General features: G+C 33.5%; 1 protein-coding gene and 1 pseudogene across 3 annotated transcripts in view; one reads left to right on the forward strand and one right to left on the reverse strand.

Annotated features, from left to right (window-relative positions):
- The window catches only part of LOC137244372 (uncharacterized), a 445,511-nt gene that overhangs the window by 290,139 nt on the left and 134,665 nt on the right, over window positions 1–20,707 (reverse strand). For all 3 annotated transcript variants that reach the window (XM_067773299.1, XM_067773300.1, XM_067773301.1), the window contains one exon: window positions 11,381–11,529. In XM_067773299.1, the coding sequence (XP_067629400.1) occupies window positions 11,381–11,529 (149 nt within the window). The remainder of the gene's footprint in view (window positions 1–11,380; window positions 11,530–20,707) is intronic.
- Window positions 18,375–20,212, forward strand: LOC137243384 (uncharacterized; annotated as a pseudogene).

The following is a 20,707-nucleotide window of genomic DNA, read 5'->3' on the forward strand; positions in this document are numbered from 1 at the left end:
TGTTGAAAAATTTTTATGGGTTTTTTGAAGGGACTGTACCTGTTGGTAACAGTGAGTAAGCAAATGAAATATTTTGCCGCTTAGGCTTTTTTATGTGGATTATATGCCCAGGGTCCGGATCTTTAGATCGGAGGGGTATATAAATTTGGGGATTTTAGATTTGGGGTCCGTACTTTAGACGGAGGGAATATATATGGGAATATATTGGGTGGCGAGTACTTACTCTAACATTTTCTTTGCTTTTATTTGTGTTACTTGTGCCTTTGTTGTATTGCTCCTCGTCGTATTGTGTCGTTTCTCCTTGATATGTCGTGGTGTAGTTAGTGTAAACGTTGTTGTTGGATGTACGTAGATGTTGTGTTTTGTTTCGTTTTTAAAAAATCTTTTCTTAAATATATTTTTCTCTGAAATTTTTATTATTTTCTGTCCACAAAACTTCTTTTTGTTGAGATCCCGTTTTTCCCAACTTTATCTACTTTCTTTATTTTTTTTCTTGTATTTATATTTTCCGTTTTTTGTGCTCGTGTTATGTGGTTTTGTTCAAAAATTTAAATAGAATATTTTTCCCAGAAATTTTAAATTTTCTTGTTTTTTTTCAATTGTGTATTTAAAATAAATGGTTTTATTTCTTTTTATTTAAATTTCCACTTCTTTTCAAAACTTGTTCTTTTTCACCACCCTATCAGAACTTAATTTTAGTTTTATGCACTTATATGTTTTAATATGTTTTTATTTTGTTTGTACAAAACTTAATTTTGTTGTTAGCACTTTTTGTATAAATTTGCGCTTTTTTTTATTATTTTTTTTCTCAAAACTTTTTCCCTTTTAGAATTTTTTATTTCTAAAATTTTTTTTTTCGCACACCTTATGGTAAATTTTTTCTTTCGTGTTTTTGGGTACACACGATATTGTGTATGTATGTATGTATTTTTGATTAAATTTTTTGATATTTGTTAACTTGTATTTTATTCAATTTTGTTATGCACTTTTTTAGTGTTTTATTTCCGTGCCGAACCGTATGTAAAATAGTTTTTTATATTTTTTTGTTTTTTAAAAAATTATTTTATTTATTTTTCCCTTTTTTGGTCGCTGGCCTTTTCAACAACGAAGGACCATGTCTAATTTTGCACTACCACAGCACTATATGTATTTATAAAGAGGGCACGGAGTTAAATTAAAATATGTATTTTATTCACACTTCAAAAGCTTGCAATATAAAACAAAGTTATAAAAATTGAGATTAATTATATAAAAGATATAGGAGTGGAATATTTGCGCGACGGCGGGCTGGCGATTCGGTTTAGCACGGCGAAGACCTTTTGACCGGCACAATCGAGGCATGTAGTTGGGCAGTTTTAAGTAAACTAAAAAATTGAGAGTGAGCGCGGTGGTGGTCGGTATATCAACATTCAAGTTGATATTTTAAAAAAATCTTTTATTTTCGGTTTTAAATATAAAAATTTATTTTTGTTTATTTTTGAGTTTAAATATTTTCAAAACTAATTAGAATTTTCTTTTTTTGAAGTTATTCAAAAATTTTAAGTTAACATGAAAACTCAATTAAAAATTATTTTAAAAATTAAAGTAAAGAATACAAAGTTGTTAACACTATATTTACTCCCCCTCCAAGAAAAGTTGAAACAAACAAATTATTAATTAATATTAAATGTAACCTTTTTGTGTTTTTTGTTGTTTAATGTATTTGTATTTAAATTAGTGTTAATAAGTATATTTGCTGGTTTAAGTAAATCAATTGAATTATTTTTAAGAGTATTTTTGTATTGAATTGTAAATGTTTTATATTTCTTAGAGATAACTTTAAAAGGTCCTTCATAAGGTGATTCTAAATTAGATTTACGAAGAACTTTAACAAAAACATACTCACAATTTTCTAATTGTTTAGGAACGAAAAAATTTTCTTTGTTATGATGAAAAACTTTAGAACGAACAAGCGAAAAATATTCTCTTATTTTATGAAGAGCGTCATTAGAAAAATCATGTTCTTTATTACTATTTGAAATAATTAATTCACCAGGTATTCTAAGTGTTTGGCCATAAACAAGTTCAGCAGATGAACATTTTAAATCTTCTTTAATAGAAGTTCGTAAACCAAGTAGAATGAATGGTAAAATGTCAGACCAATGAACCGAGTCGTTTGATGCTATAATTGCTGCTTTTAAAGTTCGATGAAATCTCTCTATCATGCCATTTGCTTGGGGATGGTAAGGAGATGTATGAATTTTATGAGAACCTAAAAGTTTAGTTAATTCCGTAAAAAATTTTGAGGTGAATTGTGAACCTTGATCTACTGTAATATTCAATGGTATACCAAATCGTGGTATATAATTTTGAATAAAAGTTTTTACTATAGTATTTGTTGAAATATCTTTAAGTGGATGAGCTTCAGGCCAACGTGAAAATCTGTCAATAATTGTTAAAATATAACAATTTCCATTTGAAACTGGAAGAGGTCCAACAATATCCATATGAATATGTTCAAAACGGCCTGATGGTATTTGAATTTTTTGGATAGGAGATTTAGTATGTCTTGAAATTTTGGATTTTTGACAATTGATGCAAGATGAAGTCCAATCGTTAATCTCTTTACGCATGTTAGGCCAATAATATTTATTTTGAATTAATTTTCTAGTTGTTCTTATACTTGGATGAGATAATGAGTGAATTTTGTCAAATATAATTCTTCTCATAGAATGTGGAACATAAGGTCGAAAAGGTTGTAGAGAAACATCACACCATATGTTTAAATTAATAATTGGAATATGAATTTCTTTTAAATTATTTTTAGAATTTGGATCAGAAATGGTTTTTTGTAAAAATGTATCAGTTTGCTGCTCTTTATATAAAGTTTCTAAATTTATATCTTGAGTTGAAATTGCATTTATTTCTGGAATACGGGAAAGTGTGTCGGCAACTATGTTGTCTTTTCCACGTATATATTGAATATCATTTGTAAATTGAGCAATATATTCAAGATGACGTAGTTGACGAGGAGATCTATCTACTTTAGAATTTAGAACATTAATTAAAGGTTTATGATCAGTATAAATAGTAAAAGTTCTACCTTCAAGAAAATGTTTAAAATGTTTAATTGAATTATAAATAGCCAAAAGTTCACGATCAAATGTTGAATATTTAGTTTCTGTTGTAGTTAATTTTCTTGAAAAATAAGCTAAGGGTTCTAGTATATTATTGCTAGTTTGTTGAAGAACTGATCCAATAGCAACATTTGATGCATCTACTGCTAATGATAAAATACCATTTTTGTCGAAATGTGTAAGTAAAGTATTTTTAGCAAAAAGTTTTTTAACATTTTCGAAAGCTGTTGTGGTTTCATTTGTCCAATTTAATTGTTTGAGTTTGTTTTTAATTGCATGTGTTAACATTTCATGCAGAGGACTAAGTTCTGTTGCTAACATTTTAATATATCTGTGATAGTAATTTATCATACCTAAAAATTTTTGTAATTTATTTATAGAAATTGGTTTTTCAAAATTTGTTATGATTTCAATTCTATCTAAAGATGGTTTAATACCTTCGCCTGAAATTTCGTAACTTAAGAAATTTAATTTATTTACACCGAGAGTACATTTTGAAGGTTTAATATTTAAATTATATTCTTCAAGTCTTTTGAAGACTGATTTTAAATGATTTATATGTTGATCTTCATTATCACTGGCAATAAGAATGTCATCAATGTATGTAAATACAAAATCGAAATCAGAAAATACTTCATTAATAAAGCGTTGGGAAGTTTGAGCACTGTTTCGTAAACCGAAAGGCATTCTTACGAATTCAAACATTCCAAAAGGGGTAATTATTGCAGTTTTATGAATGTCTTCTTCTGCCATTGGAATTTGGTGGTAAGCACGCACAAGATCAATTTTGGAAAAAAATTGTTTGTTTTTTAAATCAATTGTTAAATCGTGAATATGTGGTAAAGGATACCGATCTGGTGTAGTAATAAAATTAAGTCTTCGATAGTCTCCGCAAGGTCTCCAATCATTTGGTTCTTTTTTAGGAACGAGATGAAGTGGAGATGCAATAGGAGAATTTGAGGGTCTGCATATACCAGTTTTAACTAAAAATTCAAATTCAGCTTTAGCAATTTTAAGTTTGGATCAAGACGTCTGGGTTTCGAAAATGGTAAAATACCTTTTGTTTCTATCCTGTGAACCGTATGGTGTTTAACTTTTTTAGTATAATCTGGTTCACAGGTAATAGATGGAAATTCATTAAGTAATTTTGAAAACTTATTTTCGACAATAGGAATTTTGAGTGAGAAAATATCAGAAAATCCAGAAGATCCAGTAACTTAAATTTTTGTAGTAGAATCCTATATTTCTTTATTTTTAATATTGACAATAATTCCGAATTTTTCTAAAAAGTTTGCTCCTAAAATTGGTGTATCAATATTCGCAATAATGAATGGAAATTCAACATCTCTTCTTAAACCTAAATCAATTTTAAGTAGTTTTGTACCGAAAGTTTCAATTGAAGAACCGTTTGCTGCAGTCAAAGTAAGATCCGAATTTCTTTTATAAATTTTAAATTTAGAAAAAGGAATAACTGATACAACTGCACCGGTATCGATAAGAAAATTAAGTTTATTGAATTTATCAAATATGAATAGGCGACGAGTAGGTTTAATAATAGTTCCATTATCCGTCACCGTCATAATGGATCGTTTCAGTTTAAATTTTGTTCGTAATTTGAATTATGATTTTGATTAAAATTGCATGGTGGTATACATTTGAGAGCGTTATTCTTAAATTTTTTGTGATACCAACAAATAGTTGTTTGCGAATTAAAATTACGATTGTTTGAAAAATTTCTTGATCCTGAAAAATTTCGAGATTTAGATCTATCTCTATCTTTAGATCTTGAACGGATTTGTAATTGATTAATATCATTAGAAATTTTATTTAAATTTTGATAAATAGCCGTAGTTAATTCAGTTAAATTTTTAACGCATTGTTCTAAAATATTATTATTTATACTTGAGACTACAGGAGATTTGGAAGAATGAGGTTTATTGATTAAATCAAAAAGTTTGTCAGCTAAAATAATAATTTCATCTCTGTTTTGATTATTATTGGAAGTCAAATGAATTTGTATTTCTTGTGGTAATTTACGAATCCACAATTTAAAGAGTAATTCTTGGCTAACTATGGAGTCAGAACCTATAAGTTATTTCATAAATCTGAATAATTCAGATGGTGAACGATCACCAAGTTCAGTTTTTGAAAATAATTGTTCTAATCGTTTTTCTTCGCTAAGAGAAAATCTTTCACATAGAATTTTTTTGATAGTATCATATTTATTAAAAAGAGGAGGAGGGTTAATAACATCTAAAATTTTAGATATAGTATCTCGTTGAAGAGTAATTAGAACATTTTGAAATTTTAAATTATCATCATTGATATTGTTAATTTCAAATTGTCCTTCAACAAGCAAAAACCAGGCATCAGGACAATCTTGCCAAAATTGTGGTAATTTAATAGATTTAGTAGAAGGAAAATTTGTAAAGTTATCTTGTGTTGAAGTATCTTGTGTTATATTAGAGATGTTGTTTTGTGTTGTATTAATGTTAGAATTTTGAGTTGTATTGTGAGTCATTGTGTTATTTGTATAATTGTTGTTTTGATTTTCCGAATTTGTAAACTTACGGGTTCGTATTGGTGAACGTAGAACTATATGAAAAAAAAAAAATTAAATGAAAAATTTGAAAATTAGGAAATATTTAAGATTTTTTTTTTTTGGAAAGGGAGTTAACAATTTAAATAAAATATTTAATTTTATATAAAAAATAAGTAAATTTAAATAATTTATATTAAAATTGTTAAAATATAAAAATAATCTTAAAATAAATTTGAAAGTTAAAAGGTTTAAAATTTTAATTTAAATTATAATTGAAAAATTTTAAATATAATATTAAAATAAAAATTATACTTACATAAAATTAAATTTAATAAAAAAATATTAAAATTAATAAGTAGTTGATTGGTGATTGTTTAAAAATTTCTTGAAATTAATATCTGTATTGTTTGATATCGTAATGCTTTTAAAATATGCAATGGCTTTGTTGTTTTCTTTGTAAATCTCTTAATTTCCATCGTGATGTCTTCATTTTTAATCTGTTCTTGTGTGTATTGCGTGCAAAATTGTTGTTGTGGCTTGGATAACACAATCGTTGTAAATGTTTTAATTTTGTTTACACACGTTTTTAGAGTTCTTTATTAATTAACAAATCGTAAACAAATTTTATTTTGTATTTTGTTTATGTTGCATAAAATTCATAGAATGCTTACTAGTAAATTTCTGTTATACGTACTTTTATGTTTTTAATTTGATTTTCAACACTTATTCTTTGTTTTAATGTTTCGTATATATAATTTACAGGGACTGTTATATGAAATTTGCACAGAATGTTGTTGTATTGCTTCCTGTTCACAAATGTATAGGGAACAGAAACATAGTTAAATTATATGCACAAGAATTTCAATAGTGCTATTTATTAAATTTTTTTTATTCAGTTAATTTTTCAGCGCGTACTGTATTATGATCACGTTACTATATATTGCGAAATCACATAAAAGCAAAATAAATTCGTCTATGATCCAAGTTGATTTTGGTTTTAAAGTTCGTTTTAAAGTTGTAGGATTATTGGCAGGATCGCCAATATATCAACATTCAAGTTGATATTTTAAAAAAATCTTTTATTTTCGGTTTTAAATATAAAAATTTATTTTTGTTTATTTTTGAGTTTAAATATTTTCAAAACTAATTAGAATTTTCTTTTTTTGAAGTTATTCAAAAATTTTAAGTTAACATGAAAACTCAATTAAAAATTATTTTAAAAATTAAAGTAAAGAATACAAAGTTGTTAACACTATAGTCGGCAAGCACAGCTGAGCTGCACTTGCGCTTGGCCGCACTGGCCGGGTGTTGCCAGACGGAGGGGGCGGACTTACTCCGAAAACTCGATCATGTCTCCAACAACTAGTAATTCAGATTAATATTATTGATAGGTTGACTTAGCACATTTTTTTTTAACAGCTGACGACTTAGCACATTTACACATCATTGCCCACAACACGTAAAAATGAAAAATTTAAATATTTTCTTTTTGTGATTAATGTATTTTGAATTCAGTTTTAAAACTCCGAACGTTTTGTCTCTTGCTGGCTTTGCGATGGGCTCGCCCATGGAAAGTGCGCGGGACTGACGGCTAGAGTTGTTGACACTGTCAATGATGGGGAGAAGGGAGTACGTTGGTCATGCATTAAATGCAGATCAACTGAGGTTGACCTATTTAAACTGTTTAGACAAACACGAAATGCGTTTTCTGAAATTGCTAAAGAGTTTTCCATAATCACGGAAAAGTTCAATCAATACGATAGCTTGTTCAAATCCTTCAAGTGTTTGGATGAGTTACCGCATTGTTTAAATAGAAAAAAAGACAACCGCGATAATAAACAAAAACACTCTGAAGACTCACCTAACGCTTTGAATCTTAATCCTGCTCAGAACATTAATCTTCCGCAAGTGGAGCTCATAGATTTGGCTTCCCCTAATCCGCAAGCTGTGGTTCCATCCACTTCTAAGGCCGCGGAAAAAACCTTAGAGTCTCAAACTGTAACTTCTGAAACTGTAACTTCTGAAAGTGTAACTTCTCAATCTGTGACTTCTTATTCAGAAGCACCGGCTAAGAAGCTGGTTGTGGTCCCGCTCAAAAAATCGATTTTTGTATCTCGCTTTGACAAAGACACTTCCGTTGAGGATATCAAGTCTTATGTCACTTCGAAAATTAAGGCTGACGGCATGACTTTAAGAAAATTTAAATTTAATTACGAAAGAAACATTTCTTCATTTAGAATTGATGTTTACTCAAAAGATTTTGATAAACTTTTGGACAGCGCATTTTGGCCGCCAGGGGCTTTTGTTCGCGAATTTGTGCATAAGACTATTGAGATTACTCAAAATGTAGCAAAAATTCCTCCTCAAAGTTCCGATCCAAAAAACTTAATTTAACATCTTGCTTAAGCATTTACTATCAAAACGTTAGAGGCTTAAATACTAAATTAACTGACTTATATTTGAAAACCATTCAGTGTAACTATAATATTATTGCTTTTACCGAAACATGGCTGAAACCCAATGTTTAAATTCCGAAATTTTTTGCGGTGAGTATCAGATCTATAGAAATGATCGCTTAAATAGGACCGGAGGTGGTGTCTTGCTAGCTGTACATTCTTCAATTCCATCTGAAGATGTTAATTTAGCCGAAGTTTATTCCATCGAGTTTAAATGCATCCGAATCTTACTAGGCCGGGGTCATATTTACTTAGCCGTTTGCTATATTCCACCGTCTTCTGATCTATCAGTGTATATGCACCATATTTCACTGTTACAATCAGTCAACTCGATGATAAAGCCCACGGACTCAATGATTGTTTTAGGCGACTTTAACCTGCCACATATATCTTGGAATACCGTTGATCACAATATTGTCCCCGTATCATCCAAGATGCATAACAATGACTTTTTGGATGGAATTACTAATATTTGCCTTAATCAGATCAACTTCTTTCCGAATAAGTATGGAAAATTCTTAGACTTAGCATTTGTTGACGACATATCTAAATTCTCTATAAATCGGTGTGAACCTCTTGTTTTGCCAGAAGATGTTTACCATCCTTCTCTTGAGATAACTTACGAAATCATAAGCAACGAAGTCGGCTGCACTAACAAAACACGTGTTTCTACCAGATGCTTTGATTTTTCCAAAACTAATTTCAACAATTTAAATAAAGAGCTTTCTGAGATAACGTGTCCTCGATATAAAGAGGATGTAGAGGAAAACGTTTTACATTTTAATAAAACCATTTATACTTTATTTGAAAAACATGTGCCCAAACGCACATGCTCGTACATTGAACCAGTGCAAGCTTGGTTTACTAAAGATTTAAAAGCTTTAAAAAATAAGAAATCACGTTTATTCAAATTATATAAGAGAACCGGTTTACATTCTCATTATGCACAGTACGCCATTTTCCGTCATAAGTATTTTGAACTTAATAAAAAGTGTTATAAAGCTTACATATGCAAAATTAAAAGAAACATTATTTGCCACCCGAAGTCTTTTTATGATTTCGTAAATTCTAAACGCAGAACTAACGGGTTTCCTTCTGCCATGAAGTTTAGAAATAGCATTTCCAGCGACGATCAAGAGATTGCAAACTTCTTCGCTCAATTTTTTCACTCTAATTACTCTGCTGTGGTTGATTCATCACCTAAAAATTATCCGTATGAGCTCCATTCTAGTAACTCAATATATGCCCCACATTTGCTGCCTGAAGATGTTCTACTACATCTAAAGACCCTAAAAGAATCCTTCAAATACGGTCCCGATTTGATCCCAACATCTTTTCTTCAAAAATGTGCGGAATACATTTACCAGCCCCTTACTGATCTGTTTAACCTCTCTTTAAAAAATGGCATTTTCCCGACGGCTTGGAAGGAATCTTTTCTTATCCCACCCATAAAAAAGGAAGCAAGTCGTATATTGAAAACTATCGTGGAATAGCAAAGCTCTCCGATATCCCTAAGCTTTTCGAAGCAATCGTTACTAATCACCTTACATTTTCGATTTCTACATTGACAGATAGTTCTCAGCATGGCTTTTGTAGAGCCAAATCAACCACAACCAATTTGCTTGAATTTACAACTCACGTCTTTAATGGGTTTAGAAACAATCATCATACCGACGTTATATACACTGATTTCAGCAAAGCATTCGACAAAGTACGCCACTCATTACTTGTTTATAAACTCGAATTGCTTGGTTTTCAACCTGGCCTAACTCGCTGGATCTCCTCCTATCTTTGCGGTAGAACTCAAAGAGTCATTTTTAAAAACCTTTGTTCGAATGTCATCGATGTTCCCTCCGGTGTGCCTCAGGGCAGCCATATCGGTCCTATTTTGTTTTTGATCTTTATAAACGATGTTTCCATAACTATAAAATCTTCTAAAATTTTAATGTATGCCGACGACGTAAAACTTTTTAAGTCATACGCGTCGGTTGAAGAACGTTCTGTACTCCAGGCGGATTTAAATCGTTTAGTTACTTGGTGTAATGCGAATTTTATGCCTCTGAACATAGAAAAATGTAAATCCATGTGTTTTTCACGTGGGAACATACAGCCAGCTTCCTACACAATTAATGGCCAAACTCTGGAAAGCGTTGATGTTTTTGTCGACTTGGGAGTTACAATGAATTGCAAACTTAGTTTCAACCCTCATATTAATGCCACAGTCAATAAAGCGAGAGGGGTTTTAGCATTTGTGAAAAGATGGGCAAAAGAGTTTGCTGATCCTTACGTTACAAAAACCCTTTTTACATCATTGGTGAGGCCGACATTAGAATATGGATCGATAATTTGGAATCCGCGTTATCAAGTTCATGTGGATAGACTAGAATCAATTCAAAAACTGTTTTTACTTTTCGCCTTGAGAAATCTTCAATGGGACTCTCCGTATAATCTTCCTCCTTACACTAATCGATTAAAACTAATAAATCTTCCTATACTTGTAAGTCGTAGAGAAATGCTAGGTGTACTATTTATGGCTAGACTTTTAAATGGATCGATTTCAAGCCCATTTCTTTTGAACGAAGTAAACTTGAATGTTCCATGCCGATTTTCAAGGCATTATAAACCTATAATTCTTAAACAATGCAGAAGCAACGAACGTTTCTATGTTTGTGTGAAGATTATAACTCTCACTCGAGAATAATTGATGTTTCGGACTCGCTCTTTGCCATAAAAAAGACGGTTCTATCTTCTCTTAATAATTAACAAATTATATTTACTTTTAGTCTATTGTATTTCGTGAATCTATATTTCTCAGCTGATGAGTTTCTCTGTAGCTGAGCGGTTTTAGATCTCGGCGCTTAAGAAGCCACTGCCTCTCAAAGACTCGGTAACAAAAAAATTATAAATAACACATAAATAAGAATTAGGATACATATAAAAAAAAAAAAACAAACAAAAACAAAAAAAAAAAAACAGTGTGTATGTATGAATTAAAAAAAAAAACAAAAACAGGATTAGCCTGGTCCACTTGAGGGCAGTGCGCTGCCACAACGTCCGAGAAAAAAAAAAAAACAAAAAAAAAAAAAAATACAATTTTTCAAAAAAAGTGACATATTACAATTTCACATTAAGCTAACGATATAAAGAATTTTTGCTCTAAATTATTTTGAGTTCGAAATTCTAGTTACCTTCCAGACCATAGTTGTGTTCATTAAGAATTTTGGAAAACGTAATTTAGTGACTCTTCAGAAATATAAGATACTTACGAAATCGTTAAGAGTAAAACATCAAATAGTTCTTTAGCAACTGGAAAGTTTGAGTGCCGAAAAAGGATTGAAAATTCATTCAATATTTTTAAATAAAAGCCTGTGACTCGTAAGTATTTCTCGACATACTGGACATCTTCACTTAGTGCCTGCAATAAAATTATACGTTTTATAAAGGTAAGTTTAAAAGGCAAAAGAGAAATATGTATATTAAAAAGAGAAATATATAAAAATTAATCAGCCCAATTCTAAATATTCGCGCGATATTTTGTTCTCGCGGAAAAAATCCTCCAATCTCCAATAATTTTTTAATGGAAACTTGGAATTTCCGGTGACAACTGTCAAATGACACTTCATAGCGCATTTCTGTTTTTGTATAACAAAATTTAAAAGTTTAATTCTTGTTACGGATTTGCTTCATATTGAAGAAAAATACATATATAAACGACGCATACTATTGCGTTTCATAGGGGCAAGTCCATGCTCGCAGCAAAGTGCAAAGAGGACGAGGTGATATGCTTAAAGTCTAAGGGGCAGCATTATCACTGTTTATATATTGATCATCCTAGCAAAAACTGACATAAGCGGTTGTAAGCAATAAGAAACACTAGTTTCAATCTTAATAGATAAACCTGATAAGGTAAATATAGTACGAAGTACGCCTTATAATAACGCTTTATTTTAGGGCTTATTTAAGCTACAAGTACGTTATCCATTAGGAAAACCAAAATAACTAGGTGATCATAGGAAATGCTCACGTTCGTATTTATCGCTTCATACTTCAAAATCTGGCTATTGTTGTTGTAAAAGTTCTTCGCCTCATCCAATAGGTGCGATCACCCGCAAATTGTCAATATCTAACGGGAGCCAAAAGAAACTTGCAGTTTCAGCAGGGTTGGAAAAAATACAGTGTTAGAGGCGTTAATTCTATATTGTATTTCAGAAGATCGAAGTTTTTGTCAGAATGACGCTCGTCTTTGGGAATTTTTAAGTCCTTTTCGTTCAAACGGCGGAGCATTTTTGTGCCGGAGTTCTTCATAGCGCGGGGATAACTCTTTATGTCCCTGGGAGGCTGGGCTTCTTCAATAAGATGCTGTTAGGATGTTCAGGTTTCTGAGTATTCAACAGAAATTGTTTGTTAAACATTTCGTTTCTTCCCTTTATGGGGTGTATTCTCCCTCACTATGTAGATGATATTCAGGTGGTATAAGAAGTTGGTGAGAAGGAAGGTGAGAGTTTCGCTTTCGGATTCGTGGTCCAAAGCGCCTATTTTGACAACTCTCCACATTTTTTTTTTTTTTTTTTTTTGACGAGTTTTAGCAGTTGGAGTTACCTTCCGGTTATGATAATTAACCTTTTATCCGAGCTGATAGCCATATAAGCTAGTGGTCTTTTTTGTTAGTCTTAAAATTTATTTGAAGCCTAAATATATAACAAAAATAAAAATTTACCTTTTTATCCCAATTTCCAACTAACAATTAGACGTTGAGAACAACCAAGAGAGAGAGCAGCGGGATACAGTAAAAAATCAAATCGCGAATAGGTATTCCTCCACTGTTTTAATGCAATCATATTAAGTTTTTTTACAATACTGTTCCGAAAAGAAAGTGCACACTTTATTTTGCTTGTAATTCGAAGAGCTTGCACTGTTTTCCTTGAATTTTCTTCTAACGGACGCAACCATATTTAAAAAAGTTGATGATTAAAGGAAGGAAGCAACAACATTAATCCGTTAGTTTTCACAGAGTTTTATTTTTACCAGCTTGAATTTACTTTTGTCTAGTTTTATCAGCATGGAAAGGACAAGCTTAACCGAAAATGTTGTGGATGTCATTAACCTAGTACTGTTCCATTGGGTGCAAATCTTGGCAAAATTTTTTTTAACAGGTCAACCGGTTTTGTTTTACAATCTTGATGTCGTTAAGTCTTTAGTGCAAATAGTTTACCATTAAAGCAGCTTTAAGCAATACTTTTTTATTCAAAATGGTGACTCTGAAAGGAATACTGTAACATACGGCGGCTTAATGCAAAACTATAACTACATAACATATTTTAATCCACTTTCATCTAAGTGGTTGTAAGCTCTCTGCCTGCGTGGGTAAGCTTTGGTCCACCGCAAAGTCCCTATGGAATCCGTCTAAGCACAATGATAAAATTTCCATCGCCTTCGTAAAGAGGGTTTCAAATAGTTAGCACATGTCTTCAACCTGTCCCTTTCCACCTTTGTCATTCCCGAAAAATGGAAAATGGCCAAGGTGGTCCCGCTACTAAAGCCTGGGAAAACAGCTAACATATCGCCCGATATCTCTCCTATCGCCAGTAGCCAAGACACTTGAAGCCATTTTGTACATCCACGTCGATGGCACTACACTAACGACTGTCGTACACCCCAAAATCTTGGGTGTTACGTTTGATCAGGATATACATTTTGGTGAGCACGCAGCCGCAATTGTACCCAAAATCCAGAGCCGTAATAAAATCCTCAAATCTTGCTGGCAGTACTTGGGGAAAAGACAAAGAAACGCTCATTACCACATACAAAGCAATAGGCCAGCCGATTGCATGCTACTCGTCCCCTATATGGTCGCCAAGCATAAAAATTACCCACTGGAATAAGCTACAGGCCTGCCAAAATACTGCTCTCAGAACCGCCACGGGCCGTCTTCTTATGTCCGCAGAACATCATCTACATAATGAGGCGAGAATACTCCCCATCAAGGAGAGATATGAGATGCTAACCAAACAGTTCCTGTTGAGTACCCAGAAACCTGGGCTTCCCAACAGACATCTGATTGATGAGCCAACACCGCTTAGGGACTTAAGGATTCATCTCCGTAAACATTTTGAGGAAATACGGCACCTGAGAACTCAGCTGTATGAAGCAAAAAAACACAAGCAGGTCCTTCAGGCGTCGGACCTTTATACCAGGAATTGCCTGGTGAATCCAGTACTCAAAAAGCAGTACCCAAAACTTGCGGAAGAGGAACGCATACTCACCAGGGAAACGCGAGTCACTCTGGCTCAACTTCGTTCTGGATACTGTAACAGGTTAAACTCTTACTTATCCAGAATCAACCCCAACATACCAAATGTATGCCCCGCTTGCAATGTGTGCCCACATGACACCAACCATGTCTTTAATTGTAACGTGGAACCAACGCCTCTAACACCCCTTTCATTATGGTCCACCCCTGTTGAAACAGCAAGTTTCTTGGACTCCCGAGGATATTGATGACAATTTGTGATCGGTCGCAGCTATTAGGTGGGGCGAAGCATTGCTACAACAAGAAAAACAAGCCATTTTGCTCCCCTATTTCAAAGCAAATTTGCAACTAGCCTGTCATCAGCATGGCTTTAGAAAACTTCATAGCACAACCACCGCGCTAAATGCCATTGGCACCCAGATAAATTGCGCTTGAAATCCAAAACCCCACCATAGAACAGTACTCGTTGCGCTAGACCTATCAAAAGCTTTTGATACGGTCAACCATGGCACGTTACTGCAAGACCTGGAAGGGTCTACCCTTCCCTCAAGTCTTAAAAGGTGCAACATCAAAACTAAGAATAATTAAACAAGAGGTGCCCAGGGTAGTGTCCTAGATAGATAGATAGATAGATAGATGTTGTGAGGTTAAGCACTGCGACCTATTGGTCTATTGTGCCCTCAATTCTCTTTACAACACTTCATCCAAGCCGAGTTCCCTGAGAAAATCCAGAATGGTTCCCGGCTTCAGAGAGTGTATGTGACTATTTCCTAGTTTGGATGATCCTAGGATTCTAAGTCTTCGTCTCGCGACTGCCTCACATTCCTTCAGGATGTGTTCTGCAGACTCATCTTCGACATCACAGAAGCGACAGAGGCTACTAGCTGATATGCCCAATTTATGCATGTGGCTCTTTAGCCTACAGTGACCTGTGAGTATACCTGTTACAATCCTAAGGCTACTTTTTGGGAGGTTAATCATAGCCTTATATCGCTTCGAGTTGTACCCTCCTATTAGTGCCTTTGCCTGCCGAAGTCCTGGACTCTCGCGCCAGTGTTGTTCTCTGAGGCACGCCTCCTTTTGTATAAAGTCCTCCCTTATTGTATGTGACCCTATTGGCACCATAGGCTCGGGTCCTATTGGCTTTCCGGCCGCTGCCAACTTGGCAGTCCTATCCGCACCTTTGTTTAACTTCTACATATCAAAGCTACCTTCGGCACCAGAAGGAATTACTATCGTTTTCTACGCCGATGACTTCACAATAATGGCCACAGGCCCAGGCCCACAGATCGATGAGCTTCGCAACAAAATAAACGGCTACCTCCCTGATCTGTCCAGTTTTTTCGCCTCGCGAAACCTGCCATTATCACCGACTAAATCATCGGCGACCTTATTTACAACATGGACGTCCCAAATGTCGACCATTTTGAACATCCACGTCGATGGCACTACGCTACCGACTGTCCTACACCTCAAAATCTTGGGTGTGACGTTCGATCAGGATCTAAGTTTTGGTGAGCATGCAGCCGCAATTGTACCGAAACTCCAGAGCCGTAATAAAATCTTTAAATCTCTTGCTGGCAGTACTTGGGGAAAAGAAAAAGAAACGCTCATTACCATTTACAAAACAATTGGCCAGCCGATTGCATGCTACGCGTCCCCGATATGGTCGCCAAGCTAAAAGACTACTCACTGGAGGAAGCTACAGGCCTGCCAAAATACTGCCCTCAGAACAGCCACGGGTTGTCGTCTTATGTCTCCAGAACACCATCTACATAATGAGGCAAGAATACTCCCCATTAGGGAGAGAAATGAAATGCTAACCAAACAGTTCCTGTTGAATACCCAGAAACCTGGGCATCCCAACAGACATCTTATTGATGAGCCATTACCGCCCAGGGGCTTAAGGAGTCATCTCCGTAAGCATTATGAGGAAATACGGCACCTGAGAACATAGTCGTATGAAGCCAAAAAACACAAGCAGGTCCTCTGTGAACTCCACAAACAGGCGTCGGACCTCAATGCCAGGAATTGCCCGTGAATCCTTTACTCAAAGAACAATACCCTAAACTTGCAGAAGAGGAACGCACCCTGCCTAGGGAAACGCAAGTCACTCTAGCGCAACTTCGATTTGGTACTTACTGTAACAGGTTAAACTCTTACCTATCCAGAATCAACCCCGACATACAAAACACCAAACTAACACACCAGCACAGATTCGACAACAACTTATCTCAAATATGTCCTTACCGCAATAGCACTATACCAATCACCACATCCTAAACGACTGCAGGATTTTCCATACCCAGCGCACAAATATACTAACCCAAAATCCAAACTCCTTGCTATCAAATCCCATCCCTCAAAGCATATCCACAATCTTGAGATTCTTAAAATCATCCAACCTGTACTCCAAAATCTAAAAAGTTAATTTATAACGCAACATAATTACTTAATTTAAATCCTTATAACTATAGATAAGAAATTAAGCACATACGCATGCAAACTTTTAAACCTAGCAGTCAGCTGATGGCCTGTTTTGCTATAGCTGTTTACGTTACCCTATCATTATACTCAGTTGAGGAGCCGGCCGTCCGTCCGTCCCTCTGTCCGTAAACACGATAACTTGAGTAAATTCGGAGGTATCTTAATGAAATTTAGTTCCAGGCACTCATTTAAGATCGCTATTAAAAATTAACGAAATCGGACTATAACCACGCCCACTTTTTCGCTATCGAAAAACCGAAAAAGTGCGATAATTCATTACCAAAGATGGATAAAGCGATGAAACTTGGTAGGTTGGTTGACCTTATGACGCAGAATAGAAAATTAGTAAAATGTTGGACAATGGGAGTGGCACCGCCCACTTTTAAAAGAAGGAATTTAAAAGTTTTTCAACCTGTAATTTGGCAGCTGAGTATGTAATGTTCGGTTACACCAGAACTTAGCCTTCCTTACTTGTTTTATTTATAAGTTAGCGATAATAAATACATAAGTAAATAAATAATAAATGGTTTTTTATAGGGTTTTTTTCAGTTTCGTTGTTAAACAAACTTCTCGTAACACTTCACAGAGCCAAAAATGCCTAATAAAATTAATAAGATTGTCTTCATAAGCAGTTTTTAGGCTCAGGGGTAGTCGAAACGTTTGAAACGAAAAATAAACTATATGCAAATCTCTTTGGTTTTATGAAGAAATTCTTATTGATATTATTGAGTACAATTTCTTCTTATTTTTGTTCTATTTCTTTTTGTATCTGTTATTTATATGACAATCTTGTCATTTCCTTCCATTTTCCTCTGTAAAAATATGGAAAAGGGGGAAAAAGAGAAAAAAATTTTTATTTTTTTAAGGTATCTTCATGATTATATTAATAAGATATAACTTATTAATTTAAATATTGCAACGAAACTGCAAATACACAAAACTAAAAAAGTTATTATTCTTATTTGCACATTTTTGGCATACACGGCTATTTACGCAGCCAATGATAACGGTCCTTTTCGTTTTTTCTAGTTGCCGTATAAAATGATATCACTTCTCATTTTGAAAGATATCTCTTTATAAATATTAATAAGAAATAACTTATTTATTGCATTTTTAAAACTTAACAGGCGGTTTAGTGATTGGCATACATGCATTTATACATATGTATATATGTACATATGTGGCGACATATTTATGTACATATACTCATGTAAATGAAATGAGTATTTACGACGCCAAAGATAACGGTCCTTGCGCTCCTTTTTTTATTTCTATGAAAGTAGAAAATCTTTATTATTTTCCAGTTGCAGTTTAACAAGCAAGGAGTGTGGAGTAAAGTTATAACTTTTCAGTGTTATTCGGAAACTATTATTAAATAAATTAATTAAATAATGGACCAGGCAACCCACGTGGCAGAGCCGATAAGTGATACGTTGCCTTTATTTAAAGTGTGGGGCCTGAGTGATGATTTGTGTTCGCTATTAAAAATGCATGGGATCACCTCTTTCCTTATTTTAGAAACAATGGAAGTGGATGATATAATAACTCTTTTTGACAAATTTGATACTAATTATTTTGGTGAGATGTTCAAGTTCAAGGCGGGTCTTAGAGAATGGCGAAACAGTATGGTAAGTATGCGTATGTTTCTAGAGCACTTCTACATAATTTGATCTGATAGGAATTGCTTTGTTGCCATTGAATTTATGTGTAGAAAATCGAAGATGAAAAATCTCCATTCGGATCGATTTACATACATTACATTACGTACGTAATGATATCGTATCTATTAATCTGTTCTCTCTATTTTTTGCAGAACAAACCACTCCTAAGTGACAGGCAAACTTTATCAAATAACAGTCGAGTTGTAAAATGGCTGGAGAAAATATCTTCAAATATGAGTGTTTCTAGAGATTCCACACCTTCAGCCCAATTACCACCAGTAGCTTCAATAAGTAAAACTCGGCTTATAAATCTTTTAAAAAGCTCAGTAAAAGGGCAAAAGGCGCTGACGTATAGCGAAAAATATGGGTATTTGGACTCAAAGAGCCGGTAACTCTGTGAAGATGAGATACGCAGAAATGCAGAAGTGGGCCAATTCCATCTATGACGTTTTCCCAAAAGAAAAATCGGTAAGTATAAAAATATATTGCTTATATTTTGTAATCACTATCCCCATATTCATAAAAATTAAATAAGTTTATAAAAGCTGTGTAAATGATCTATAAACTTATATATTGTATATTACTCTAATACGAATATTTTAATATTTAGGAAACGTACTATCTGGCTAGAAAGCAGAACAAAAAGAACCCTACAGGCAAATTATTTTCACGCTGGACGAATGCAAATAAAAGTGCCTTAGCACCAAAAGCTCTTCCAGAGGACCCGGAGCTGATTGCTTCAGTTTCGTCCGGTAGGTGTAAAAAGTTTTTAAAATCCTAAAATTTACTAACTTTTAACATGTTAAGATGACTATTGCGAAAATGTTGGTTACATCACAACTGCAGTCCATGGGAACAGGTTATAACGTATTGGAAAGACACATCGAAGACTAGAGTTGCAGAGATTAAAAAGAACGTTTCTTTAAATGCCATCTTTAAGGATTGGCCGCGGTATAGTGGCTACAGTGGATATGATCTCGTAAATATCTGTTACTTAGTTTTTTATATTTATACAATTTTATTCAATTCTTACTAGATTGAAATCGACTTTGAAATACTTTACCCAGGCAAAGGAAACTTGTTGTTTCTGAAATTGGAAACCTTTTATAAGCACATATTGGACATTTTTGATAAAGAAATAAAGGATCGTCCTTCCCGAGAGTTATATTTAAAACACCTATACAACAAGAATATTTCAAATGGTTAGTATACAGTTTCATCTTAACTGTTAAATTTTGTTTTAATTATTATCTCTATAGATTCTAAATATTGCATCACAAAAATTCTTCTGCACGACTTGCTGCCTCCTCAGCGCCTTAATAAAAATGACAAACCTACTATAGCCGATGCTCAAAATGATTTTGTCACTCTCGTAGCAACACCGAATGATATTAAACCTAAAGTTGTGGATATAATTAATCAGTTTGCTGAAAGAAAAGAGAACTGTCAACCTAAAATTATTGCAGTTGGAGCTGATATTACGTGTGTTTCCGAATTTTATATTTTTTGCGATGGCATAAAATGGAAGTGCTGCTCCTATATGAAGTGCGTTGACATTATCATAAAATTGTCATATGTTTTTAACACCGAATACTCACAAAGAAGCAAACTATTATGGGCATTTTTGGAACAATATTTTTTTTGAGTTAAAATCAGAGAATTTTTCTTCCGTTGCAAATCTTTTAAGCAAACTAGTATAGTATTTACACGCCCTCTACAATATTGTTAACAAAAAAATGCCCCTATTTCTTTGCTTCATTTGTACAAAAGGTCATCGAACACCGAATGACCTAATTAAACATTTAAAGTCTAGGCATGGTACACCAACAATTTATGAATTTGTTTGTGAAGAAGACAAGTGCAATCAAATTTTTAACAATATGTACAGATTTCAGAATCATCTTACAAAGCATACTAAAAGTAAAAGTAGTGGTGAATTAGGTGTACTTAAACACAATTCCGAAATCGCGACGTATACTGAAGCAAACTTGTCCTCTGAAACACCCATAAAACCAACATTTTCGTTATCATTCAAAGAATCAACTATATCATTCCTTCTTCACCTACATGCAAATACAAATTTTTCTCGAAGAGACGTACTTGATATTAAAAATTCTGTTGAACAGTGTTTTTTGACACCGATTTATGAATATTTAAAATCATTACCTATAGTCAATGAAAACAGTAGTTCACTC

The sequence above is a fragment of the Eurosta solidaginis genome, chromosome 3 (assembly GCF_040869045.1).
Source record: "Eurosta solidaginis isolate ZX-2024a chromosome 3, ASM4086904v1, whole genome shotgun sequence".
NCBI lineage: Eukaryota > Metazoa > Arthropoda > Insecta > Diptera > Tephritidae > Eurosta > Eurosta solidaginis.